The following is a 27,423-nucleotide window of genomic DNA, read 5'->3' on the forward strand; positions in this document are numbered from 1 at the left end:
TAAAATATGAACATTACAATAGACTGATGGGACGGGAATTGGAACGCTTCAAAACTTGCCTGAGAATCATCAGATTTTTAAGATTTCCTCAGTATCAAAGTAATTCACTGATAACTGTCAATGTCTCCAATGGTACATTGCAAAAGGGAGCAGTCAGTAGCGACTTCGGCTTACTTAATTTTCCAAAATGTAAACAAATATAGGCTACGAAAAAAAAATCCATGGCAACATTATACTTAGTTGTAAAAGTTTACATCTGTTCACACAAGTGAAGACTTTTAACGTTTAATGTAACATTTTTCAAAACACTTTGTTGGGAAAAAAAAAACAATTATATTGATATTTGAGCTCAATTAATGATGATGACTGATAAACTTTTCTCATAATTACGAGATCAGGATCCCTGTTTATGTCGTAATTACGAAGTAAGCCAAAAAATCAAGGTCTCCGATTTTTTCTTTTTCTTTTGTGAATGCAGTGCGCTTCTTAACGAGACAGTTAACTTAATTTCTTCGAGACTTGGGACAAAATGAAGTCTTCGCCCTCAATGGGACCTCCCAGGTTAAACACTGTCCCGAGCAAGCTGTGCCAATCAGACGCTGGAGATCGTGACGTTCGTACCAGATCAGCCAATCACAGAGAAGCAGGCGGGACTTTCACCGCGGCGGAGGCTGCACTCAGGTCAGCGCTGTAACGGCGGCCGTGGAAACATCCCGCTAGGTTCGCACCAACTGACAAGTACATATAATGTAATCACTTGATGGGTAACGAGTAACGAGCTCCAATCGTTCCCTCTGCGTTTTCCTCTCCGCCGGCTCGGACTGGATGATCGCCGCCTACACACTGCCCACTTGTTCAGGTGACAACGTCAACAAACCGGCGCCTCCCCTCGGAGATGTTGCTCGCTGGCGGTGGATGACGGCAGACGCGGAGGACCGAAACAAGTGTTTGTGCCGCTCTTTCAGAAAAGTAGCTAGGACGGAAAACGGGTCCGTCCCCCTCGAAGTCGGCTACTTCTTGCTTCGCGCCGAGGCCGAGTGGAGGTGCCTAAGCGTCGGTTCGGCGATTTTTAAGCCACGAAGCTAAACCGGGAGAGCAAGAAGGCGACGGACAAAGCTAGCAGCGGTCCGAACTCAATTCAGAACCGGCTTTTTTTTCTTCTCTCCTCCGGTAACAGTTAAGGTATCACCTGGATGCAATGACCGACTCGGCTGTGGACAGCAAGGCGGAGGTCAAACAAGCCACGAAATATGTCAAAGAGACCGAAAACGTCGCGGAAAAATATTCAGCGATGACTGTGAGCAAAAACAGCAGTGATGTGAATATGAACGTCGGGGAAATGCCCTCCGCAGCGTTCACCGCAGTCCCCACGCTGAAATCCGTCAAGAAGGTAAGAAACGCGATGCTCGCCATCAATCACTGCCACCGGGCACGGAGGCTGTGTGAACTGTAGGCAGGCACATGTGAGGAGGATGAATCCACGTTGGTACGCATTGTACTGCAGTGAAGTACTACTGTACTGCAAGGCTAGGGGGTCTACCGTTCGTTTGCCTGGGCTCATTTGTCACATATTCATAAGGTACCATTTGTTTTTTTTTCAGGCCGAAGTTAAGCAGAGAGGTTAATGGGGCTTTGGTGCATTGTTTGGATGTGATACTGCAGTGTCAGACGTTACGGTCGCTGTATGTTACAGCCATACACTTGAGGGATCACTACATCCCAAACCAAGCTGCTGAAGTGAAAAATAATCTTTGCCATCAAAAATAGTCAGATTCACCTAAGGAATCTGAGAGGATAGGCCACAAAGAGAAGCTTTGCTTAATTTTCTCACATGGTGTGGTGTTTGTCTAATCATAGCTTTTACTATGTTATTACTGAGGTAACAACATATAATTTCAAAGGAGCTTTTCTCAAGACTGGATTTTTGTTCAAATCTGCCTTAATGGAGCCTTCCTGCTTATTTAAATCACACCGTGTACATCATGCCAACATCCTGTAGGCAAGAAACAACGAAGAGCCAAGTTGAGCTCTTAAACGTCTGGATCAAGATATCTGCAAAGTGAAGAAATACATGGGCTAACATCCCTGAGCTTAGGCGGTGGGTCTGCACACTAGGTACGAAGTTGCCTTCTAAAGAACTTCAATCCAATATGAACTGCAGTCACAGAGCTATGAATTCATTCAAGGTTTAGGGATGTGGAAATTTAATCTTTAAAAATTAGTCATGTCTGTGAACTCATCCTTGTGCTCGTGATATCACTCTTGAATATGTTTAGGTGTGTGTGTGTGTGTGTGTGGGCATCATCATTGTAAGTAACAGGAACAGCATGATAAAAATGTATTAGCAGTTCAAGGTGCGCCTGTGAGAAAAGGCCTTGAATTTCTTGGCTGTTATACAAACAGCACAGAAGAATCATCAGACTTAAAGATTCCCTTGAGGTGGCTGCTCATATCATTACAGATCCACCATTGTGTGTGTGTGTGTGTGTGTGTGTGTGTGTGTGTCACAGCTGGTAACAAAAGCAGTGGATAAACGTGGAACAGACAGTTAGTTGAAGGTCTCTGTTTTTCTCTCTCAGAACTAACCTGCTCAGATGTTAAAAGAAAAATTCCTCAGACTCTTTTGTCTCCTTTGCTCAGGGGTTCAGGTTTATTTATCCTTAAACTGATTATATTGGTTTTGTGAAGTACATGGTGAATTTATTTTGCAAGGACTGTGTCACAGAAGTGATGATGACATTCTCTAGGACTTTTCAAGGCCAGGGTATTGACAAGTTTGGCAACAGACATTTTTCTATCCCTCAAGGTGACTTTTGACTTGTGACACCTGTGCTTCTTACTGGTGCACTCTGTCTGTGTTTCACACATATTGTTATGATTTTGAGAGCTATAGCCTGATCCATACAGCAGTGTGCACTGATATTATGGCCTGATATTAGCTTTACACCATTAAATATTGGTTAGTATATTGGCATATTTGTCAGCAGGATATATAAAATCCAAAATACCAACACATACATGTTTGACAAGCAGTATTTTATATCTTATTGTTCCTTACGTCATTAACCTTAATGCATTGTGCTTTAATTTCTAGATATGAATAATTATTTTATTTCCACCGAGGTTGGCTTTAGAAAATTCACTGCTGATGCAATCTTGATACTAGCCTCATAATATCAGTATCAGCAGGGCTGTAGATGACACATTAAATAATTATGCAGTGTCGGTTACTGACAGAACTGCTATTCTTGTGCCGACTGCTGAACTTCATGTGACTTTTGAAACTCATGTGCAGGCGTAGTCATCATACTTCTCGATCCTCTGTGTCTGATGTGCGATTTGGTTGCCTTTTCTTTTAGCTCATTGCATAATTTGGGATGTTTGTTCCATCTTTGTACTTCTAGGCGGCTGATGTTTCCTTAAAAACTCAGTGTTGAGATGGTGATCATCAAACCTCTCTTACACACTGACGCATTTGCAGGCTGGTGTTCAGATTGACATGATTGCATGGCCTTATTAGCTGCGATTTACAGTAGTTGTTGCCTGAAGTTGTTTACAAATTTTTTCAAAAGCTTGGCAGAATTTGAAAAATCTCAGAACTCCTGAAGCTTAATCCTTAAAGACAATTAACTGTAAATTTGCTAAAGAATAATATAAACTACCTGGGCTGAAATTTAGCTTCAGCTAGATGCACATATATATCTTACATCTGTTGCATTGCTTGTCTTTATGTAACAATGTTTATCTGTATGGTCAATGTTAAATGAACTAACAAACAATTACAGCCTTAATAAAGCCAAAATAAATACAGCCTTAGATATCACCTCAGATGTGAATGAACATTACAGTCTCAACAAAAACTAGAAAAAACTGGCATTTAGTAGTAGGCTAATATTTTTTAATGTAATGTAGGGTGTACCGTTAATTTTTACTAGTTAGTAATGTTTATTTCAAATGATACATCATGTCTGTGTAGCTGACTTTGTGATTTGATCGCAGCGAAGTTGAAATATATACATATATTTTTTAACAAAAGTATGTCCACGAGAGCTGGACAAAATAATGAGAATAATGAAAATATCTATTTTCCCAGCAGTGGGGCTCACAGACTTCAGAATTTTAGCCCAGACCTCCTGTCTGACGAGGCAATAACGTGCGGACTGTGAGCCGCCTTAGGGGCCCGGATTGAAAACATATTGGATGGTAGGATTGTTCACTGTGCTTATGAAAACAAAGCAGTATGTTATGAATAAATGTGAGAGCCCAGTGTCAAACTGAGCCACCTGTGTGTATAAAGAAAATGAATGTTTAAAATAAATACTGCAGATGATTGAAAAATCTAATTAAAATTCTTGAAATTATCACACATGAAAATGAAGAGTTTGGACGTCTGTTGAATATAGAGGGCTTAGGGTGCTTGTCACATAATCAGCTGAAAGGAGCAAAAACAATAAATGCGACAAAGTGTGAATGTGTGTGCGTGTGTGTGTGTGCGTGTGTGCATGTGTGTGTCTGTGTGTGTGTGTGTGTATGAGAATGTGTGGGTGGGCGAGTCAAAGAACACCACTACTCAGCCTCCGCTCTCTTTGAATCCATCCAGCAGTTACACAATACGCCCCCCTGGGAATGGGACTCTCTCACAGTGAATTTGTTCATGCACCATCATTTTTTATCTGATCCCTGAGGGCCGTCATACATTGAATCTCAAAACTATTTGTATCTTATTTTCACCTTTATCTTATCTTGTTTGTCTGCCAACATTACTGTAGTGTATCATCAAGGTTTAATAGACATTTTTGGATGATTTATTTATTTATCCCCTCCCCCCCGGCAAGATTAAATTAAGGTGTAGAAATGTACAATACAGTACATGATGAGAAAACCTTTATTCGCCTTAGCCTTAAACTAACCCTTGAAGAGTTTCGATGGTCAAACTTAAAGACCCTACGGTATGTGTAGGATTTGAAAATGTCTGACTTTGGTGACTCCCAGTGGTAGGATGGGACCTGGAGATGCTGAGAATGAAGGGGCTGATGGCGTCACATAGACTGCACTAATATTCACCAAGATTGTCACATTTTTCAACAAAGACTTTGACATAAGAATAATTTGAAGGTGGTATGAATGTATATACAAAATATACATGACATATTTTTCACTGTGGGGCTTTAAGTTACACTACCTATATATAGAAATGACACCGACAACAATTTCTTTATAATGTTTATTAAAACTCTTAAATCTGCCATAGTCTACATAAGTGAAGTAGTGTTTGACCCATATTAAGATTGGGGGGAACATTCACCATAGGCTGAGAAATATAACACATCCCTACTGACTAGTTTCATCATTTTCCAGCTATGTTCTCAGCTTTGCCTATGGTATTTAAAAAGGATGACTCTAGTTTAACTACAGTATTTGCCATCAGCATTCCTGCTTTCTTAATATTTACCCCCTGATAGTACAGTTTTGGCAACAATATGATATTGATGTTGATATTATAGATAGCACGGTCACATTCCCAGGTGTTTGTTTATGAAGTGTGGTTTTGCATTACCTGGATTTTTCATAATATCTGAATACTGGTGTATATCATATTGAGTAGAATTTATAGCTTCTGCTAAAGGTCACATAGTTCTGGAGGAAGGATTAGCACACTATGTTTTTTTTCACAACACTGTTTAATCCGTCATGCATGTGTTGAAGTATGTGCCTTTGCAGATCAAAGGAAGTTCAGTGACTATAGAACTAGACCTGTATGAGAACTTAAAGTAATGCTCAAGTAAATAAGTTAATGTTAATGCACAATTTGTATCCAAGTTATATTTTAGAAAAATATTTCAGACTGTCTGTCTTTCACACTTGATTGTGACTCCTGTTAGCAGTCAGCAGACTGCATTAGACTGTATGTCTTTTCAGTTAGATGGCGCTGTAGAGCACTAGTAGTGCCTGGCTAAGTAGTTAAGTGTTGCCTTATGCCAGGCCCACATTGAACCCTTTACACTGCCAGCTGACAGTCACACTATAGCTTAAGTCTGTGACCTGGCCTGCTATCTAAGAGAGAAAGGGTATTTTTAGCTGTAAGATGGGACTGGATGGGCCGCTTATTGATGTAGCAGAAGGCTAATGGAAACAGGGTTTAATTCCTCCTGTCAATCCCCTTTTATTTAGAAGTCCAAACCAGGAAAAGAGACTGAAAGTAAAAGCTGCAGTGAATGTGTTTGTTTGTGTTTGTGTGTGTGTGTGCGTGTGTGTGTGTGTGTGTGTGTGTGTGTGTGTGTGTGTGTGTGTGTGTGTGTGTGTGTGTGTGTGTGTGTGTGTGTGTGTGTGTGTGTGTGTGTGTGTGTGTGTGTTTTTCTGTACTTATTTTCTTTGCAATTTGTTCCTGCATTTGCTCTCTCAGCACTTAAAAAAAAATCTACCATAAAATACAAACTACTGACTTAAGCAGCTGGTTGTCAAGGGCAGAACCAGAGAAAGTAAAAGAGTGAAAGAGAGAGAGCGACAGGCTCAGTTAGAATCAACTTCCCCTTTCTCTTCAGGCCTCTCTCTCTCTCTCCAGGTTAGCCATTAGAAATCAGGATAATAGGTGGGAACCTCCCCCTGGCTCTGCCTGGGAGTGTTCTGGGATAATAGCATCAGGGACACCTAGTACCATCACACTGAGGACACACAGGCACAGCGAAGTAGGTCGGAAAACTGGAGAGACCAGGCAGCCATGGCACACAAACACGGGCACGGGAGAGAAAGGGTGAGTCGTCACTAATGCATCACCGGGAACTCCTCCAGCCCACTTATTCTTAAAGATACTGCATATCCCACACACAGATGTGCCGGAGTTAGTTTTGGCTTGTTACAAGTTTTCTTTCTTGTTTTTGCAGTTCTGTAGAGTGGTTCTTTATCTTGAGCAGACCACAAAGAAGTGTTTTTCTTTGAGTTGTAGCAAAATGTTCAGCTGAAATGCAGGTAGAAGTACAATCCCCTTGAATTGCCAAATTTATTCACACAGCTCACCTCATAGGGATAGTTTACGATGTAAGAGTAGCAGAAAGAGAATGCTGTCTTAAGCAACACTGAGCAATTCATCATTAATTAGATTAACCTTTTGTTTTCCTTAAAAGGTTTTTCTGATTTTGATGTCTATGAATTGACGAAGAACAATGCAGAAATTCAAGGGGCTTTGCAAAACATCTGCAGAATCCTCAGGAGTCCAAACTGATGCAAAGTAAACGTAAAAGTACTATTTTGCAAGTGTATGAGATAGAGCACACTCCAAATTGTGAAAACAGAGACATGCAGAGATCTCCTCAGTTCACACTGTCCCACAAGCTCCTTGAGTTTCTTTTTACTGACACAGTAGATTGTTGAAGCCCAGGTGTCACTGCCCATGGGAAGAGGGAATCAAGATATAAACAGTGAATAATAGTGAACAAAGTTACTATCGTTTTAGCATTTCAGCCCCAGTTTATTTAATTTTAAATTAATAGAAGTCATAGCAGTAACAATGACCAAAATGAAGAAGTAGAAGTACAGTTGTGTGAAGATATTTTCCTTAGGGATCATGAATTATTGGTGGTACTGGCCATATGAACCCCATTCTATCTGTTTCAGCTTCCGCTAACATTTGTGTGGTGAATACCAGGTAACTAACTCATGCATGCCAGTTTCACCCATCTGTGAGCTTACACTCAGAAAAATATCCTCTCAACATTATGTTTGACAGTGGAAAAATAATTTCTTTAAGTTTAGCATTGCTATAATGTCATTACTTGTGATAATCATTAATCATGGTTGTAGGCTGACATCCGTATGTGCAATGCACATCACACTCAGATGTTACCCAATTCAATGTTGTTATTCTGTGTTCATGTGTTCCCGGATTTATCATCTCTGTGTTGTGTCAACTCTGCTGGCCTGCACATTAGTTTTTAGTCCAAACACATTCTATGGACATCTAAAATAGGAGAACAGGGAAGTCCCGTGGCATTGCCAAAATGAAATAAGACGTTTGAAAGGATGTTAATATGAATGTTTAAGGAAGAGAACAATACCCTGTAGAAATTTAAGGATAGCACAGAGTGAAAATCCTTACTGCTGAGAATTGTATACAACCTGGAATTCAACACTACTGTTAAGGGAAACATGATCAGATGATCAATAATTAGAAAGTCTTAACATCAAGAACTTTAAACATACTTGTCCCATACAAGCAATGTGTAAACTGTCAATTTAAAAACATGAACATTATAAAAAACATATTCTGAAACAATATCACTTGGCAGCCATTACAAGGAGTAAATGAAGAGATGAAGGGAGAAACACAGAAAGACATAATTCAAGAAGAACATTGTGTGACGGGCTTCCTGCATTAACAAGAAGCATGTTGAAAGTCTACCACTCTTGAGCGCATGACATTATACAGTGTTGTGACATTATACATTGTTGTGAGAAAGACAAGAGACACAACATCAGACACTGAGCTTGGATTTAATCCAACACACTTACCACTAAGCCACCAAGACACCTGTAGGTTTTCTTGGAAAGTCAGACTGAGAGAGTGCATAACAGATTCAGTGCATCAACTCATCGGGCTTTTTGCAGTGCTAAATTACCACTGGTTTTTAACATTAGTTCTGTACAAGTGTCAAACTTCTATACCTCTTGTTAAACCCACAGTAGTGGATCTGTTGTCAACATCAGTCAAGGTGACTTACAGGTCAGTCAAGTTCATAGGGTAAACAAAGGGTCTAAAATTGAAGGAAATCGTAAGATTCAGGCCTGATACCCGCCTGCATATGTCCTATGTCTGTGACCCCGTCCAGAAACAGTCGCTTTCTTACAGTCCAATTATTCACAGGGCCAAGTGTAACCAGAATAAGACCTACAGTTTAATCCACCTGGGCTTCTGCGTATGTAAAGACACTGCAAACTATTTCTGCATTCAGAGTGGGATTGTTTCTGACTTGTCTACATTTGTAATTATTGTCAGGATCAGTGTTAGACAGCTCTGCTGGACTTTAACTAGGGACTTGTCACTGTCCTAACTGACCCAGATTACTAAAGGACTTGGGGGTTAGGTCTTCCTACTGTTTCTAATCTTGACAGCTGACTGTTGTCTACTGCTGGTGCAGCCAGATTGTTATAGTTTTGGGGCATTAAAATGACACTCAGTGGATTTGTCAGATCCTAAGTCTAATTGTAGCCTGCCAAGCCCCAAATAGAGCCAAATTCACACTAGGCACTGGCTTCTATGTAGTAGCTGAATGATATGAGTTTAAAAAATTGGATCAGTGTCTGTGGTTGTAACCCTAAACACTGGACGGTTGAGACTCAGCTCCTTTGTCAAAGGCTAGTCCAGAAAATAGCCAGGCTAGCTGTTTGCTGATTCACTTTGTGTGTTCCCAGGTCTTTGATCTTGGGCCCTTTGAAGGGTTGGATTGACACAATGAACCAGACCAACAACTGAAGCTTGTGTATTTGAACAAAGCAGAAATTACAGAGCAGCAGGGAGCATCTAAAAATAGGCATCAGCTCCCTTCCTCTTGATCCACCTGTGATTTGCTTTAACAGGCTCAGGTGATTTACCTTTTGAAAGGACATTTTTAGTGGATGGAACAGCAAAATGAGCTCAAATATAAACCGGGAGACTGAACGCATTACCTACAGCACAAAACTGAGATTGTATCACTGTTTATGTGTGATAATGATGGTACTTTTTGTTCCTTGCTCCCCTGATTTCACGATTTAATTGTTAACGCTTAATTAATGCATACACAGAGAAAGAAAGGCCTGACAGAAAGTCAGGATTTTTCAGCATATCATGCTTACATGGTGCACCATTTTATCCTGGTTTTCTCCAGATCCAGTTTGCAAACACAGAGGACAAACAGGAATTCAGTAAATACCCTACCAAGGCAGGCCGCCGCTCTCTCTCTCGGTCCATCTCGCAGTCCTCCACAGACAGCTACAGCTCAGGTACTTCGCACCTGAAAGTTTTGTTCTACTTCCTTGAGTTGTTAAAAAAAATGCATAGTTTGTTTTGTCAATTTGAGATATTCACTGATTAACTTTATGTACATGGAATGAGGTATGTACACCCATCCATAAATGCAGCACATATAAGTATACTGTACGTATTTATATACAAGCACATACAGTATAAATACACAAATACACGAGTGTTTGCAATAAACACATACAGTATGAACAAACACGCATACAGGAAACGCAGGGAGACACACACACAAGCTCCACCTTTCACACAATGGATGTGAAGTATATATTTCATAATTGGCTCTTTTGTATTCTTTTTCACAAGAGTGACCCTTTGTGTTCTGCATTTCCCAGCTGCGTCCTACACCGACAGCTCCGACGATGAAACCTCCCCCCGGGACAAAGCCCAGGTCAACACCCACGGCAGCAGCGACTTCTGTGTGAAGAACATCAAGCAGGCCGAATTTGGCCGCCGAGAAATAGAGATCGCAGAACAAGGTATATCTGACCTCACTGGCACATTGTGAGCGTTTCAAAGATCATTAATAATTACATTTTATAAATTGAGTATAGTATATAACATAATTATGGATCCTTTGATGATTCAGTCACTGCACTTTGATCAAAATGGTTTTGAGTTGAGCCTGGATTTGTAGCATTGGGTCTCTTATGGAATCAGTGTCCCTACACAGAGAGGCAATCCTGTACATGCTGTATCAACCATTTATACAAAGAAAACTTTGGGCTACCTGTTGTGACTTGTTCCAAGTTACGTATCACATGGCATCTGTTTTTTTGCTCAGACACTGTTTGATGAAGGACCTCTCCTCCTGATTTCAAAACAGTTTATGACCCAGGGCTGCGGCAGTGTCAATATTATTCTGGAAACATGATTGGAGTTCATTTTCTCAACTCTATTCATCAATTGTTACTTATTTTCTTCTTTTGATACATCCTCTCCCATCTTAGATGTTTTCGTTTTTTGTGTATTCTCTCCTTTCTCGTCTGTCTCTCTGGCTGTCTACATTGCCCATGTGAGTGATAAGTAGGCGTGAGTGTTTGTCAGGTGTTCTTCAGGCTTAAGGCCTGGGGAGAAACAGCTGTTGCTGGCATCGTTACTCAATCAGTCTCCATTTTACAGCCATTTACTGACCTACCACCTTGTAGAAAGGGCATATTTTGTATTCAGAATGGTCCATGAGTCTTCTCTCTTCCAAAAAAATACCTTACCTCTATGTCCTTTCAGCTCCCCTTAACTTAAGATCAATCTGTTCCTCCCCAGACATGTCTGCCCTGATCTCCTTGAGGAAGAGAGCCCAGGGGGAGAAGCCACTAGCTGGGGCGAAGATAGTAGGCTGTACCCATATCACTGCTCAGACAGCAGTACGTCCTCTCATCCTGTTAGCTGCAGACCACTGTGATTATTAATGTCCTTCTCTTCTTTATCGCTGCTACCTGTTCATGTAACTGTATATCCAATGGTTCTCTCTTAGGTCCTGATTGAAACCCTGGTAGCCCTAGGGGCCCAGTGTCGCTGGACTGCCTGTAACATCTACTCCACTCAGAATGAGGTGGCTGCTGCTCTTGCTGAAACAGGTTAGAACCTCTTCTCTAAGGTCAGCGTTACAAGGAGAATTTTTTCATGTAACTTGGTTGTTAGCAGCTATATCTCATCAGAAAATTAGCTTCTAAACAGCTTGTAACATTGAACCAAGGAGAACACATCACCACTATCAAGTATTATTACGTTTTGTCATGGTTTGTGGATTAACATTGAATACAAAATGTATATATGTCTGTCATATTATGTCTCTATTTGCTAAAAATTAGCTAATTATAGCAGATACATCAAAATTAATGGATGTCTTTAATGCAATAAAAGTGTTTTTGCATGTATTTTTGATTTGTTTTAAGTATCTTGTGTAACAGTAAAGTTCTATTTACCCTAATACAACTTGAAACTGAATAGCAACCAATTTGCATATGTGCTTTCCCTGTGTAATGCTGTCTTAATGGATCTGTTGCTCGTGCAGCCAGCGCTCTTCCCCATGGCTGTCTGTCCTTGCCATTAGCTGTGTGTGTTTTGCTTCCTGCAGGAGTACCTGTGTTTGCGTGGAAGGGTGAGTCAGAGGATGACTTCTGGTGGTGCATCGATCGCTGTGTCAACACTGAGGGCTGGCAGGCGAATATGGTAGCAATCTGACAATCCCATGATAAAACCACTCATAGTCTGTTCTCCTCTATTTCTTCTATCCCTGGGCTCAGCTCTGCCATCATAGACTGGGTGTTTTATTATGAAGGTTATCTTTCAAGATGTTAACTGATGCTGATTTTTTTCTCTTAGATTCTGGATGATGGTGGAGACTTAACACACTGGGTGTACAAGAAGTATCCCAGCGTCTTCAAGAAAGTCCGAGGCATCGTAGAGGAAAGTGTCACTGGGGTGCACAGGTGAGATGGGGCTTAGAGCCGATGAGTCTTGTATTTTTAAAGTAAGTGGGAATTGAAGAAAAATTGTTTTTAGTACGACCTGTATCTCTTTTTGTATTTTTCGCCATCATTCCTCTCTGTTAACATTTTATTTACTGCTTTGTTCATAGGGATACATGGACTCTATTTGATGATGATGAGTAAAATGTGGACGGTTGCCAAAGCTACGACTGTTGACAAGAAATTTCAACATTTTTACATTTGTGCCACAGCTTATGACAGCCCATAATGGACAATGCATATTATTTTTGAGTTACCGGTATCGATTAGACCTCTGATCAATATATCATGGTCATTTTTTGCCATGGGATACTAAAATCTTGTTAATAGAATCTGCCTTCAACACCCAGATAAACTAGACTGAACTAAAAGAAGTAGACCAAATAATGTAAGACTTAAAGTAACTATTCATCATTGCAAACAAAGGTGGATCATGTTAAGTTTCATGCCATTGCAGCTTTTGTTAACACACATACTAAATAATGTACACATTCGAATTACTGTCAGGTATTTGGACCTTTGGACTGCTGTTCCTCTTCTGTCAGTGCGGTTTGTCTGGGTTTAGCATATGTTTTCAAGATTTTAAAAATTGTCCCACTTCCCATATAAAATTATTTAGCAGCTTTTTTGACTGATGGACTTGACTTTGGGAACAGATGATTTGATTTCTTTGGATCTCTTTGCAGTTCTGATTGCCAGACTATTTTTATTGCTAATAAGAGGCAAATAAATACAGATATTCAACCTATTAACCACCACTGTTTTTAACTGAGAGTGCGCTGCTTTTAAAATCCTTTTCTGTGAGGTGTTTACATTATTTTGTCCTTTAGATGCAGCTGAGCTGGAGGCAAAGAAAGCCCCCAACAAAAGCAATTTCTAATGAATAATAAACCATATACTGTGTCAACACAAAGTGTGTTAAAGCCAGTTATATAAATCATGTCAGTATTAATACACACTGACTCTATAGATTGAAAAGGTCCCTGGCCTGATTTAGCTGGAGCCTATTTGAGAAACTTGACAGAGCTTGACCACAGCTCACAGCAGCTGTGCGTGTACAACCCTCAATTGAATCAATTATCCAGGCACTCCGGAAAGTGTAATGTCACACGGGATCGCAGCCAGGTTTGTGTGTGGGTATGTGCGTGTGTGTGTGCGTATCTGCCTGAACACGTTTCCTCATGTGTCCTCTCAGATTGTACCAGTTGTCTAAAGCTGGCAAGCTGTGTGTCCCTGCCATGAATGTGAACGACTCAGTCACCAAGCAGAAATTCGACAACCTTTACTGCTGTCGTGAATCTATCCTGGATGGGTGAGGAGAATTAATCATCCAGAGGGCTAGCCATTGTTTACAGTCGTGCTGCTGTTGCTTTTTGGATAGTGGTGAAGGCTCATTGTATTTGAAACATGATAATGGGGTAAAGTGTGTTATTTTGCTTGTGTCTGCCAGCTTGAAGAGGACCACAGATATAATGTTTGGAGGCAAACAAATCGTTGTGTGTGGTTATGGAGAGGTGAGTCGTTCTTTGATTTAAAAAAAAACAACTTTAGATTGAATGACTGGATTTTCACTGCTGCAGCAGACATTTGTACACATTGTATATTTATGTTCACAATTATTGCACTGTCCTGTGGTCTGAAGGTGGGGAAAGGCTGCTGCACTGCTCTTAAAGCCCTTGGAGCCATTGTGTGCATCACTGAGATTGACCCCATCTGTGCCCTGCAGGCATGGTGAGTCACTAACCATCACCAGTCACCACTGCTCCATCACTAGATGTACTCCCCTAGTTGTACTTTTCTCTTAATGTTGTGCTTCAGATAAGCTGTGATGCCAAAAGAACTGTATATTATGGTCATTTGTTTTAAGTTGCGTTCACTCTGTCTGTGCTGCTGGAACCAATAAAAAATATCTGTATGGGCATCTATACAGCATGGACGGTTTCCGCGTGGTCAAGCTGAGTGAGGTCATTCGCCAGATGGACGTGGTGATAACTTGCACTGGTACTCTGCCCCATGCATTGACATCCATTAATTCTGCTTTGATAATCAGAGTGTTTCCAGCACACAGATTTGGATCTCATTTAAATATCCCAGTTGAGATCACAACCAGACTTTACAACTAAATGCTAAAATGCTTTTTGGGTCTGTGTGCTAGTCAGGTGACAGGAATCACAATTCCAATGTACACGTAGTTGTAAACCCATTGTTATAACAGAAACAAATATTTTTTATTTAATTTTCTTCCTCTGCAAACATCACTTACTCCCACTACAGTGACTCACTCTTCTTTGTCTTTAAATATAGGCAACAAGAATGTCGTTACCAGAGAACAGCTTGACCGAATGAAGAATGGCTGCATCATCTGCAATATGGGACATTCCAATACTGAGATTGATGTGGTATTATGTCTGTGTAACTTTATGTGTGTGAGGGTTTTGTTTATATGTGTGTCTGGGAAATTTCTATTCACATTTCCAACTTTGCGCACACAGTGAGGTTCAGACCAGTGTAAGCTAAAGTGAAAGTCCAACAAAAAGTAAAACACATTGCACAACTTTTCTCATCAAACATCCAACCCTTGGAAACTACATTTCCATTTTTCATGTCCAATCAACTTAAACCTCCCTGGCTTTAAATGCCCAAATTACCAAATTACAAATCCTGAATGCCTTTCTCTTAAGGAGCAGCTTCTCTAAATCCCTTTATCTTTAATAAAACATATCTACTCAATTCTTATATTCTGGATTCTTCTTCCTCTTCTTCTTCTTCTTTTTACATCTTGTAGTACTTTTATGTTCTGCTGTTCTTTGTATGAGTTCTCTAGATGTTTATCCTACCTATCCTTCTCTACACTGATGTGTTAATAAATAAATGACCACCTTTGTGTTGCACAAATTCACTCCTCTCACCTGTATACTTTTGCCAGAATTATTTCTCTGTTAGTCATGGGCTGTAGGACTGACTATCTTTTATGTCTTCAGGCAAGTCTGCGCAGCCCTGAGCTGACCTGGGAGAGGGTTCGCTCTCAGGTTGACCACATCATCTGGCCGGATGGAAAGAGGGTTGTTCTGCTGGCAGAGGTAATGTCCCTCTCCAGCCCCAAATCCCTTAAAATCTGAAAAATAGTTTTATCACAGATAATGCCTTTTAACACCACACTTAAACTGACCATCAAAACTCTTTTAACTCAGACATCTTGCATTTACCGCAGGCTAAGAAGCAGTTTACTATTATGAAATACTGTGGTGTTAGACTGTTAATATGTAAATTGACATGATAACTGTGGATCATCTAGCATGCAGGGTAAAATCCTGATAATTAAATCCTCTCTTTGGTCAGTTTAACTTTGGGTAACATTCAAGTATAAACAGGGCTAAAGGTGTGTCAGCCAATAGCTTCCGTGTGCACTGTTTCAAACAGCATGTTATCCTTTATTGTCACAATGTAGCTTAAACTTTGAACTGTTGTTCTTGTATAGTGCAGATCATACTTGCACTCTATTATTTCTTAGGGTCGCCTCTTAAACCTGAGCTGCTCCACAGTGCCTACGTTTGTGTTGTCCATCACTGCTACAACTCAGGTAAGTAGTTTTGTCCCCTCTCTAGAGTCCTTCACTGACTCTTCAGAACAGATGCTTGGACAGCTGAAGGACAGTTTTCCTTTTCACCAAAACACCCTGCTGTTCTGTAGCGATATATAGTTTCCTTTAGGAGTCTTACAGCCAATGTGTGGTCTGTGCTGTCTGTAGGCCCTGGCCCTGATTGAGTTGTTCAATGCTCCAGAGGGACGTTACAAACAGGATGTGTATCTCCTACCCAAGAAGATGGGTAAGAGCTGACTCTATTTACACAGAAACTATTCGTTAACTTTGGTACATGAATGATGATAGTAATTAGTTGAAAAGGTGCAGTTTCAGGTTACACACTATATCCAGTTTGTACCATTTCACCAGTATGTTGCGCATTATTGCCACCTTGTACCTTGACCTTAAAATTACATGATCCAGCAAAGCAAAAGTGCTATATGCTAGAGTGAATTTTCATCCATTCATTCATGCAATTTGTGTTTTTCTGCCAGATGAGTACGTGGCCAGTTTGCACCTACCAAACTTTGATGCCCACCTGACAGAGCTGTCTGACGAGCAGGCCAAGTACATGGGCCTCAACAAGAATGGCCCCTTCAAACCTAATTACTACAGGTAGGTCTCACACCTCTTTTACTTATCTATCTACTTATCTTACTTACTTTATTATCTACCATTCCCCATATTTTTTACCACAATGTGTTAGTATAATAAAGTCAAATGTACAATAAAACTGTGTTTTGTTTTTTTTTTCACAGGTATTAACAAGAGCGTCTGATGGTGTGATCCTCAAAACACAGCTGCCCTGGGATTAACAGAGATATCTATTTTATTTTCTAAATTGCTACAAACGGAGGAATTATTTTACTTATGCTGAATGTAACTTATTAATAGCACCTCAGACATAGTGTTAAATATGAAAAATAAGAGTAAGACATGTAGGAAACATATAATATATAGCCAACTAACACGTCTTGTCAAGTGTTTAAAAACAAAGCCTGCTTGCATGCTTTCATGTGTATGTACCTTTTTAGTTGCTACTCCTTATGTTACTAGATCACAGAGTTGTTGATTTGTTTGTTTACTCTATTTACGCACAGTGCCAAATAATGGCTGTAAAAATGGAACAGAAGATAACATTTATGTTTTGTCTGTCAGTGGCATTAAGGTTTTATTAGTACATTCCATGAGCCAGAGTTTAGGCTGAGCCATAAAAACTCTGTATTACAATGTACATTCTTTAAGAAATATTTTGTTTTATATGCATTAATAATTTGTTTTAATGGTATCTGCATACATGGCTTAAAAAGGTAACATCCAGTCATCTTTTTTATTACAACAAAGTACAGTCATGAAATATAACACTTATTATATAAATAACATAATCCAGTGTTGTTCATTTTAAGAAATTACAATAACCTGTAAATGGATGAGCCCATTTTAAATTCCTGACTCGTGGTGTTGGCGTTCAGCTCTCTTCAACAACCACGAAGCAAAGAGATGTTTAAAGTGCTAATAACAGATTAAGATGTTATGTTAAAGATATCAGGCTGTATGCATTCCTAAAAAGGAAGTCAGAAGAAGTTGAGGCGAAGGGGCCAGTAGAACATTTTTAAGTTTCCATTTGCTCACTCAAATTCCAGCTGAGATCCGTGTCACTGAAGAGTGTATTGACTGGATAATACCTTTAGGGCCATGCTATGAATGTGCCTTTTAAATCATTTACAACAAGTAAATATCAGCACTGACCTTAATTAAATGAACATTCCTCTTTTGTAATACCACTAGTAGTCTACTAGTAGTACATTTAATGTCTTCCTTCCACTGCTTCTGGTATTAAGTGTAACTCTACTGTGTGAGCTATCTGTTGAGAAAAAAATCTTAGACTTTATGTTTGCCATATTGTTGTCACTGTCTTAATTTGATCCAGTGGGGTCGCTTAAACAAATATTTCATGTGATCAATGCACAAGTATATACTATTTATGTAAAAGAATGCATTAAATCAGCAATAAAGCAATTCTTTTAACAGAGAAGAGTAACTTTAAACGTGTCAAACTGTGTTCATACGAAGAAAAATGAAAACAGAGGATGAAAAAAGGGCTATTTAGGTGAATGGTTGAGGTAGTTGCATCCATTATTTTGGGGATAAAGCTCACATTCATGACTACTAACCCTTTCACATATCTCCCTGAATGAGCCTTTACTGTTACATTCTCTACATTGTGTTCCCTCACGGTCAGCCCTGCTGGCTGAGCATCAGACTGCTGTCCCACTCTGGAATATTCACCGGCTCTCGCGCACCAGGCCAGCTGCATTAGTTGCTAATATTAACAGTTGAGTCACTGAGCTTGGAGGAGGGGATAGGGTGGAGGTGGGGTGGGGGCTGGGAGCCTTCTGGAAACCTGGTTGTAACTATATAAGCAATGGGCCTGAGTCAGTCGAGGCATGAGTTTCAGAAGAACGACAGAGGCAAAAGCTGACAGAAAGGAAACTACTCAGGAAGACTCTGCTGAGATCCTTCAACATCTTTGAGCAACAGAGCGCTTATCACTGAAAGTAAGTAGCAACTGATTATCAGATTTTTGACTTATGTAGTTAAAGGGTTTGATTGAAAACATTAGTGCCAACTTATTAATGTTATGATATATCTGTGGTGGTGTTGGATGCATCCTCAGGCTTTAACTTAATCTTGTACCCTAAAAGTTAACACTAAACTACTAATGCATCAGTTCTGCTTTCTATTATGTTTTCATTAGTAAGTAATTCATAGTCAGGTTTTTCAGTAAGTGTTTCCTTAATTTTAACTGCACCTTTAACATATATGCCTGATAAATTTTTTTAACATTTTAACACCATTACTGACATCAGTAATTAGTCATTTTGAATGATTTTAGTTGCAGTGATTACTGCTTTCATTTGTAGCAATACAAAATTAAAATGTGATATCTCCTTAATTTTTTCTCCGAACTTTGAAAGGAACAAGCAAAATGTCCTCAGCTAAGGGAATATCCATTGGCATCGATCTGGGCACCACCTATTCTTGTGTTGGGGTTTTCCAGCATGGCAAAGTGGAGATCATTGCCAATGACCAGGGCAACAGGACCACTCCCAGCTATGTGGCCTTTACTGACACAGAGAGGCTCATTGGAGATGCTGCCAAGAACCAGGTTGCCATGAACCCTGCCAACACAGTCTTTGATGCCAAGCGACTCATCGGTAGGAAGTTTAATGAACCCGTTGTCCAGGCCGACATGAAACTCTGGCCTTTCAAGGTGATCAACGATAATGGAAAGCCCAAAGTTCAGGTGGAGTATAAAGGCGAGACCAAAGCCTTCTACCCAGAGGAAATCTCGTCCATGGTCTTGGTTAAAATGAAGGAGATAGCTGAGGCCTACCTGGGACAGAGAGTGTCAAATGCAGTCATCACAGTGCCAGCGTATTTCAACGACTCTCAGAGGCAAGCCACTAAAGACGCAGGAGTGATCTCGGGACTGAATGTTCTGAGGATCATCAACGAGCCCACAGCAGCAGCCATTGCCTATGGCCTGGATAAAGGTAAAAGAGGAGAGCGCAATGTGCTAATCTTTGATCTCGGTGGAGGCACCTTTGACGTGTCCATCTTGACCATTGAGGACGGCATCTTTGAGGTAAAAGCCACTGCAGGAGACACACACCTTGGTGGGGAGGATTTTGACAACCGCATGGTAAGCCACTTTGTAGAGGAATTTAAAAGAAAACACAAGAAGGACATCAGCCAGAATAAGAGAGCAGTGAGGAGACTGCGCACAGCTTGTGAGAGAGCAAAGAGGACCCTGTCCTCCAGCACCCAGGCTAGCATTGAGATCGACTCTCTGTTTGAAGGCATCGACTTCTACACCTCCATCACAAGGGCACGCTTTGAGGAGCTCAACTCAGAGCTCTTCAGGGGAACACTGGAACCCGTTGAGAAAGCCCTGCAAGATGCCAAGCTGGATAAGTCCAAGATCCATGAAATTGTCCTGGTTGGTGGCTCCACAAGAATTCCCAAAATCCAGAAGCTCTTGCAGGATTTCTTTAATGGTAGAGAACTGAACAAGAGTATCAACCCAGATGAAGCTGTGGCCTATGGTGCAGCAGTCCAGGCTGCTATCCTCATGGGTGACACTTCGGAGAATGTCCAAAATCTGCTGCTGCTGGACGTGGCTCCCCTGTCTTTGGGCATTGAGACTGCAGGTGGAGTTATGACGCCTCTAATCAAACGCAACACCACCATCCCCACCAAGCAGACTCAGATCTTTTCCACATACTCAGATAACCAGCCAGGCGTGCTGATTCAGGTGTATGAGGGCGAGAGAGCCATGACCAAGGACAACAACCTCCTGGGCAAGTTTGAACTCACAGGTATCCCACCTGCTCCCCGAGGTGTACCACAGGTGGAGGTAACTTTCGACATCGACGCCAATGGCATTCTGAATGTGTCTGCTGTCGACAAAAGCACCGGCAAAGAAAACAAAATCACCATCACTAATGACAAGGGCCGCCTTAGCAAAGAGGAGATCGAGCGGATGGTACAGGATGCTGACAAGTATAAGGCAGAGGATGACCTTCAGAGGGAGAAAATTTCAGCAAAGAACTCACTGGAGTCCTATGCATACCACATGAAGAGCAGTGTTGAGGATGAGAGTATGAAAGGAAAGATTAGGGAGGAGGATAAAAAGATGGTCATTGACAAGTGCAACCAGACAATCTCCTGGCTGGAGAACAACCAGCTGGCAGAGAAAGACGAGTATGAGCATCAGCAGAGCGAACTAGAGAAGGTGTGCAAGCCCATTGTAACAAAGCTGTACCAGGGAGCAGCACCAGGAGGGTGTGGTGGGCAGGCAGGAGGCAGCTCTCAGGGCCCGACTATTGAGGAAGTGGACTAAAACTATGGATGTCAGCATTTTGTTTAAAGAAAAACTTTGGCCATATCACTGTTTTTGGTACCACAAATGTTTTAATTTCACTGGTTTTTCTTCTTGACTTATCATAATAAAAATACTTTAAAAGATAGGCTAACGAATGTTTCAAGCTATAAGAAAATAGAAATCAGTGATTGATAAGTGGCTTCTTAGGTCATTGACTGCAGTCATTTTATACCCGAGTTGCTCTAATGGTAATTTTCAATGCTGAACTGCCAACCAGGCAAAGCAGGCTCCCCTATAGAACCCCTGACCCTGAAACCCCCCTTGTGTGAATGTGCACCACTATTTAATAAACATACATTGAAATACTGAAGACCTTAGTGGGCCCTGCCTATCTTCTCTTTCCCTTTTGCAATGGTCTTAAACTGACACACACCAAACCTGGGGCTATGCAGTATTACATCACAAGATGTGGGCCAAAGAGGAGTCAGTATGGGGCAACAAATGTTTTTTGCCCCAGTGCCCATAGTTTGTTAATCCAGCCATGCTTTCCCCTGATCTTCTTTGTAGGATGATAAATTTACCTGGAACACCACAGCCTCAGGTATTATCCTAGTGGAAGTGGAGAATTTGGTTATTAATCAGGGTACTTTCATTCCACTTGGTAATGCCTTTAATGTGCCTTTGCATGACCTGCTTTGTTTGTTGTTAATCCACATAGAGTAATATAACAGATGTATCCTCCACAATCTGTTGTGTTACTGAAGCTCAACATCATTTTATTCCTTGTTGAACAGATTGAAATCTGTTTTTTTCTTTACACAAAGGTTCGCAAGACCTTTTTTCTCACGTACATATTTTTAGTGCAAATAAGGAGATTTTTTGCACCACAAAGACATTATGCTACCCTAAAAAGATGTAATAGTTGTAATTCTTATGAATTATAGCATTAATATTATACTAATGGATTATTTGTATTTGGTAATATTCAATCAGGTTTGTATATAGCGTACAACGTATTTGTCTTTTTATTTACATGATTTCTTGTTATAAAAATGTATGATGATCAATGCTGGAGTCAGTCAGTAATGCAGGACATCGCTGTGATATTTGAATAGTACATTAGTCACCAGTGTTTGCTTGAGGTTTTTTGCTCATTAACCAGCAGGTGGCGCTTATAAGTCCACCTCTTTATAATTGGCACCTTGTATGCATCATAAACATTTATTCTATTATATTAACTTTTCCTTCATGAGTCTCATTGTGATGCAGCTCTTACAGCACAAAATAACATTTTAAACTAAATTATGTTTTTATTAAAACATCAAATATTTCAAATGTTTTTCAAAAACATTTATACAAATTCTTAACGACAACATTAATTTGTTTTAGTGAATTAAATATTAGCACTGAGCATAACAGGAATATTACAATAGCAGAGAGCAGGTCTAACATGCTAATGGGTTAATTTATGTGTGAAGTACAGACACTGTCATCTGTAAAAGAGAATATTATGGGATACTACAGAAGTAATGCCATTATGCAGCATCCAGTCAGTTTGTAACACTCACTGCTGACTATCACACACTGCCTATAAACCAATATCTGATTATTAAGGACTTTAACCTAGGTGCAGTCAAGCCTCGGGTGCATGAGCTGAACCATGCTGGAGCGCAGTGCAGGTCCTCAGGTCAGCCACCTCCTGCACTGAAGACTATGTAGGAAAGAAAGAAGAAGACAAACATTATAGCATCATCATCATATTAAGACATAAATTTACATGCAGGTGATCAGAAACAACAGAACTCTACCTGAAGACATTTTCCTCAGTAAGTAAGGAATAATGAAATTAACACATCTTGAGGTTACTTCTCATCTGTTGTCCATTTATAATTAAAGAAAAAATTAAAATGTGACCTTTCTGTACCTGGAAATGAAAGCAAATAACTTACCAGTCAGTTAACTTGGCCTTCCTCTCACCTCCTTTAATGACTGATTAACACCAAAGAAAATCGATCAAAGATCGGTAGAAGCATGGTGGAATGAAGGTCACAGTTTCTGACCAATTTCAGCCATCAGAAAATGTGACCTTACTATATGAGGAAAGGAAGACAATGAAGAGATTATTACTTACTTTTTAACTCTGAGGACAAACAGGAGTTATTTATGATGAGATCAGAGAGCACATGATGGAATATAATTTAAAATTTGAAGGCTTTTAGTAAAAGCACGAGGCCGGCCTGAAAACAAAACATTACAGTAGTTAAATCTGGATCAAACAGAAGCCAGGATTAGAGTCTCTGTATCAGCCATGGACAGAAAAGACAGAATGGGAGTTAATACTATAAGTGAAAGCAGGCAGTCTTAGTGATTTCTTTGATGTGCTGATAAAAAGAAAGGTTAGGATCAAAAGAAATACATTCTTGGAAGGAAAAGTCTTCAAGAAGGTTCAACCCTCCCTAACCCTTTTGACAATGTTCCATCCAAATATATGTTTCCTGTTGTTCATATTGCAACGTCACGACTAAAGAAGTTGCATAAGTCTAAATGATGCCTTATTTCATTAATCTTTTTTATACTTTTAATACCAGTAAAAAATAGCCAGGAGTCAGAAAGCTGATTAAAATGTTGTCCACTAGTTTGAGCAACAAGAGTTCAGGAGTAAACAGTTTTTACATCTTTGTATCAAAATGACAGTGGAAATGAGTGGGCTTGACAAGGTTTGGAACTCATAGTTCACCCTGTGACTCTGTCATACAACTCAGTATCCTGATGGTGTTCATATCCTTCACTACTAACAGTGAGATATGAAAGCTCAGCTTGGACTTTGAGAAAATGAGTTCTGGTTGTCAGATTCATTAAAATTAACGTAAGAACTCTTTAAAACTGTGCTCTCCTGACCCTCCCAAAAGGGTCTTAGTGATCTAAGTGCGTTAGCCGTTACGCTTTCCCAACCCTTACTATGAAATGTGTCAAGTGTACAGGGCTGAAAAAACAACCCACAAACCATTAGAACTGCATCAATTCTTCTGTGGATGCTTGCACAGGATATTTGCCAGTGGCCTCCACCTTAGCCTACATAGGGTGAACCTCACCCTGGCCGATAACCCTGCCAAGATAAGTCACTGTCACTTTAGCTTCTCACACTTGGCTAGGTTGACAATTGAATTTGCTTTTGCCAACTGGTCAAACAATGAATTTAGACACTGAACATGAGCTTCCCATGTGTCACTATATATCACAACTTCATCTAAAGAGGCTGCACATCCTCTAAGACCAAGTAATACCTTGTTCATAAGGTCCAGAAAAGCGTTTCTCTACTCCAAACGTATGACAGAAGAGGAAAACAACCCCCATGGTGTGATGAAAAATAAAGTTTCCTTAGCTCTATCTTTAAATGGCAACCAATAACCTTTCAAAAGGTCTAGTTTTTAAAAAAATGTTGCCCTTCCCACCTGATCAATGCAGTCCTCCAGACAAGGCACCGGATAAAAGTCAGGTATGGGGACAGCAATAACCTTTCTGAAATCTGTGCAAAATCTGTCTGACCCATCAGCCTTATCTGCCAACTGACATGGATAGACCCAGCTAGAGCTCTGGTTCAGTTATCCCATGTTCCGACATGTACTTTACCTACTCTTCCATCTGGTAACGCTTTCCTACAGGAGGCCATTAGGAACGTTGTTAATAGGTTGAACATTACCCACATCTATGTCATGCTCAATCAGGTTGGCGTGTGATGGTGTATCTGAGTAGAAAGACAAGAGAGGATTAATCAACTTCACCGGATCTGAATGCTGAGTGTCTGACAGATACTCCAACTGACCGTCTCGGTGGAGATGGAACATCAAAATCTTCTGAAGAAAAGACTCCAACTGTGGCTTCAGGCCCAACAGGTTCCTTTGTGAGACTGTCTGTGGAAAGCAGATCACCTTTTACTTCAGAGGCAGAGTGAACACGATGATAGGGCTTTCATTGTTTTACATGACACCACCGTATTTTCTTCCTTCTATCTGATGTGTATATTAAATAGTGCCTGTCTGACATATGGCTTTTTAATTGTGTATAACCCACTAAAACTTGCCTGGAAAGCTCAACCTACCACAGGCAGCAAACCCAAAACTCGTTCCTTTCGTTCACATAGACGGGTTCCAATTGTGTGATCAAAAAGCTTCTTCATTTTTTTTCTGCGCAACTAAGCTTTTTATGAGCAGTGGCACATTATGCAATCCCCGCCAAAGATCATCTACATAATTCAAGACAATATAGATAGAAATGCAACATAGTCTTCAATGTATTATGAAACGTGCTCCTTGAGACTCAGGATGGTATACACTGGAATCCTGATGTTTAATTCAGTTATTTTAAAACTTGGGAGAAAATACATGAAAGAGGACACATGAAAAACTCCCCTGGTCAGTTTGCGACACTTCTGCGAGGTAGTCATGAAGCTAGTCAAAGCTTTCAGGACTGCTTTGGTTTTAACTGAGCATAAGAAGAAACCTGCAGGCTCCACACAACAAAGAAGCAAATACTCAAAGAGCTTTTCAATCACTGGAATCAGGCAGCTGGCTTGATCTGTTGTTTGGGTTTTCCAGTTATCAGACAGGTGCTGCAAGTTTTACATTACATTACTACATCCCTCTTCAGACGAGGCCAGAAGAAGTGCAGAGCCCTCTATTATAAGTTTTCTTTAAACTTAGATGACCTGCAACACTATCATGTGATGTGATATGCTCAAAAAAAAATCAAAAAAAAAAAAATCAGCAATTTCCTCGTGGTGAAATAACTGCCACTACAGCCTGTCTGGGGGACGCAATGAATGCTGCAATGAGACAGCAACACGATGCACCTACACAGGTACGATCATCCCCACAGCTGTATTCTGCCTCAACCAAACTCACTGTTCTATTTGGATACACACCTTATATGCAAGTTAACTCACTACAGAACTAAACTGTCCCAATCCCTACCTGTTTAACTCAAACTAAACCTACATTTGTCCTGAGCAAATGAGAAACTCAACACAACCAAACTGAACAAATCTTCTTCTTCTTCTCCTTCTTGATGTTTTATGGCTGCTGGGAAACAACGAAATGGGGCATTACCATCACCACCTGCAAGGAGAGCCATCTTGGATATAAACCAGCTAATAAAGACTCCCAAGCAGGTGAGGGCAATCCATCAATGAGGTGGAAGGGGTCAAGGAATCGGGGAGGACCTGAAAGAGGAATACTGGTTTATATAGCTAGTAATACACTAAGTATATGATTGCCAGACAGTTAATACTCATGGAAATACTAAAACATAATAATAGATAATTGCAGAGACAGCATGTAACGAGTAGCTTTTAAACTTAAAGGTTCACAGTTTTTCAAATCTGTGTTAAAAAAATAGTCAGGTGCCCTTGTGAACAATGAAACAGGTTTTTCTTGCTGTAATCATTCCTCTTGTTTATACTGGCCATGGAAGCATATCTTCCTAATACCATTTCAGTTGAGGTGACGGGAGACAAAATCCACAGTCCCAGTAGTTTGAGCTGCCATGGTTACAGCCTTTTTAGTATAAAATTTCCTCCTAGTGTTTCCCTGGTCAGTGTTTTCCTATTGAGCTGCAGTGGTGGGACAGGAACTCAAAGAAGGAAATTTTCCACTAACAAGACTGATTCTGGAAGATAAGTACATAATTTGTCTAACTCGGATGGCTAGTGCCTCAAATTCACTGCAGATACTCCTTGGAATACATTTTTGCACAGAGGGAGGACAGTGAATTTTGTCCCCAGTTATTCCCATTGAAAGCACATTAGGATGGGATCTTTTAATGGCCAGTATGAACAAGAAGGATAATTACCGCAAGAAAAACCTTTGGCTAAGAAAATACTTTAAATAATAAGATGTCACTTAATGAACTAAGATACACTTATAAAATACACTTTCACGGATAAACTTTTCGTTCTGTGTTAAAGTGTGGTTACTTCTCTCAGTTAGAGATTTATTAGCCTCTCACTGATCCACAGTGAGTAGTTTGCTGATAATAGCTGGTTTCAGAACACCACAGAGGTTGACAAATCTTATCATAACTGAAAATAGGAACGTTTCAAACATCATCAGAAAATAGGAATAACTTTAGTTAGAGTTAGTTTTAGTTAGATTTAGTTTATAATTTCAATCAGCTCGGTGTGGTCAAAAAACTATTATCTGGGAGGGGTGTTATAGTTTCCAACCCTAAAATTTTGGGGGTGGAGGATATAGTTTGGTTTACATTTGCATCACAGACTGTCCCTTTACGTGACTGAAAAAAATATAACAAGCAGCTAATGTTTCACATTAAATATGATGGGACATGAACACAGCCGCATGACCTCAGTTTGGTCTGCATAACACTTACTGAGTACAGAAGAAATAAAAACTCTAATGTTCAGGGGACGTTGCAGATCAAGTTTAAATTAAACTAAACGTAAACTGACTATAAA

The 27,423-nt window shown here is 40.2% G+C and overlaps 2 protein-coding genes across 5 annotated transcripts; both read left to right on the top strand.

Moving 5' to 3' along the window:
• The first annotated feature begins 665 nt into the window (after positions 1-665).
• On the top strand, positions 666-18,069 carry ahcyl1 (adenosylhomocysteinase-like 1). Of its 4 annotated transcripts, none has more exons than XM_040152466.1 (17): positions 666-1,390; positions 9,861-9,975; positions 10,348-10,491; positions 11,276-11,376; positions 11,487-11,589; positions 12,090-12,184; positions 12,338-12,444; positions 13,679-13,795; positions 13,934-13,997; positions 14,126-14,214; positions 14,414-14,484; positions 14,788-14,882; positions 15,465-15,563; positions 15,995-16,063; positions 16,232-16,310; positions 16,561-16,681; positions 16,825-18,069. In XM_040152466.1, the coding sequence occupies exons 1-17, from the start codon at positions 1,199-1,201 to the stop codon at positions 16,829-16,831; spliced, it is 1,668 nt and encodes a 555-aa protein (XP_040008400.1). In that variant the 5' UTR covers positions 666-1,198; the 3' UTR covers positions 16,832-18,069. The 4 variants fall into 4 exon arrangements, 3 of the variants coding, with proteins under 3 accessions (XP_040008400.1, XP_040008401.1, XP_040008402.1); XM_040152468.1 differs by lacking the exon at positions 666-1,390 and adding an exon at positions 6,676-6,751; XR_005709373.1 differs by lacking the exon at positions 16,825-18,069 and having other exon boundaries at positions 15,967-16,063; positions 16,561-16,667.
• A 419-nt stretch (positions 18,070-18,488) lies between these two features.
• On the top strand, positions 18,489-22,151 carry hspa1b (heat shock protein family A (Hsp70) member 1B). The gene is made up of 2 exons (XM_040152437.1): positions 18,489-18,624; positions 19,045-22,151. Exon 2 carries the CDS (start codon positions 19,056-19,058, stop codon positions 20,970-20,972), a length of 1,917 nt encoding a protein of 638 aa, XP_040008371.1. The 5' UTR covers positions 18,489-18,624; positions 19,045-19,055; the 3' UTR covers positions 20,973-22,151.
• The last annotated feature ends 5,272 nt before the right edge of the window (positions 22,152-27,423 follow it).

This window comes from Xiphias gladius, chromosome 18 (genome assembly GCF_016859285.1).
Source record: "Xiphias gladius isolate SHS-SW01 ecotype Sanya breed wild chromosome 18, ASM1685928v1, whole genome shotgun sequence".
NCBI classification, from domain to species: Eukaryota; Metazoa; Chordata; class Actinopteri; order Istiophoriformes; family Xiphiidae; genus Xiphias; species Xiphias gladius.

What these genes read in the sequence shown, in the direction of transcription:
- ahcyl1 (XM_040152466.1), top strand. Translation starts at nt 1,199, where the DNA reads ATGACCGACTCGGCTGTGGACAGCAAGGCGGAGGTCAAACAAGCCACG. An exon ending in ATCTGTGCCCTGCAGGCATG is followed by an intron (nt 14,215 to 14,413) that starts GTGAGTCACTAA and finishes GCATCTATACAG; the next exon opens with CATGGACGGTTTCCGCGTGG. An exon ending in CCAATACTGAGATTGATGTG is followed by an intron (nt 14,883 to 15,464) that starts GTATTATGTCTG and finishes TTATGTCTTCAG; the next exon opens with GCAAGTCTGCGCAGCCCTGA.
- hspa1b (XM_040152437.1), top strand. Translation starts at nt 19,056, where the DNA reads ATGTCCTCAGCTAAGGGAATATCCATTGGCATCGATCTGGGCACCACC.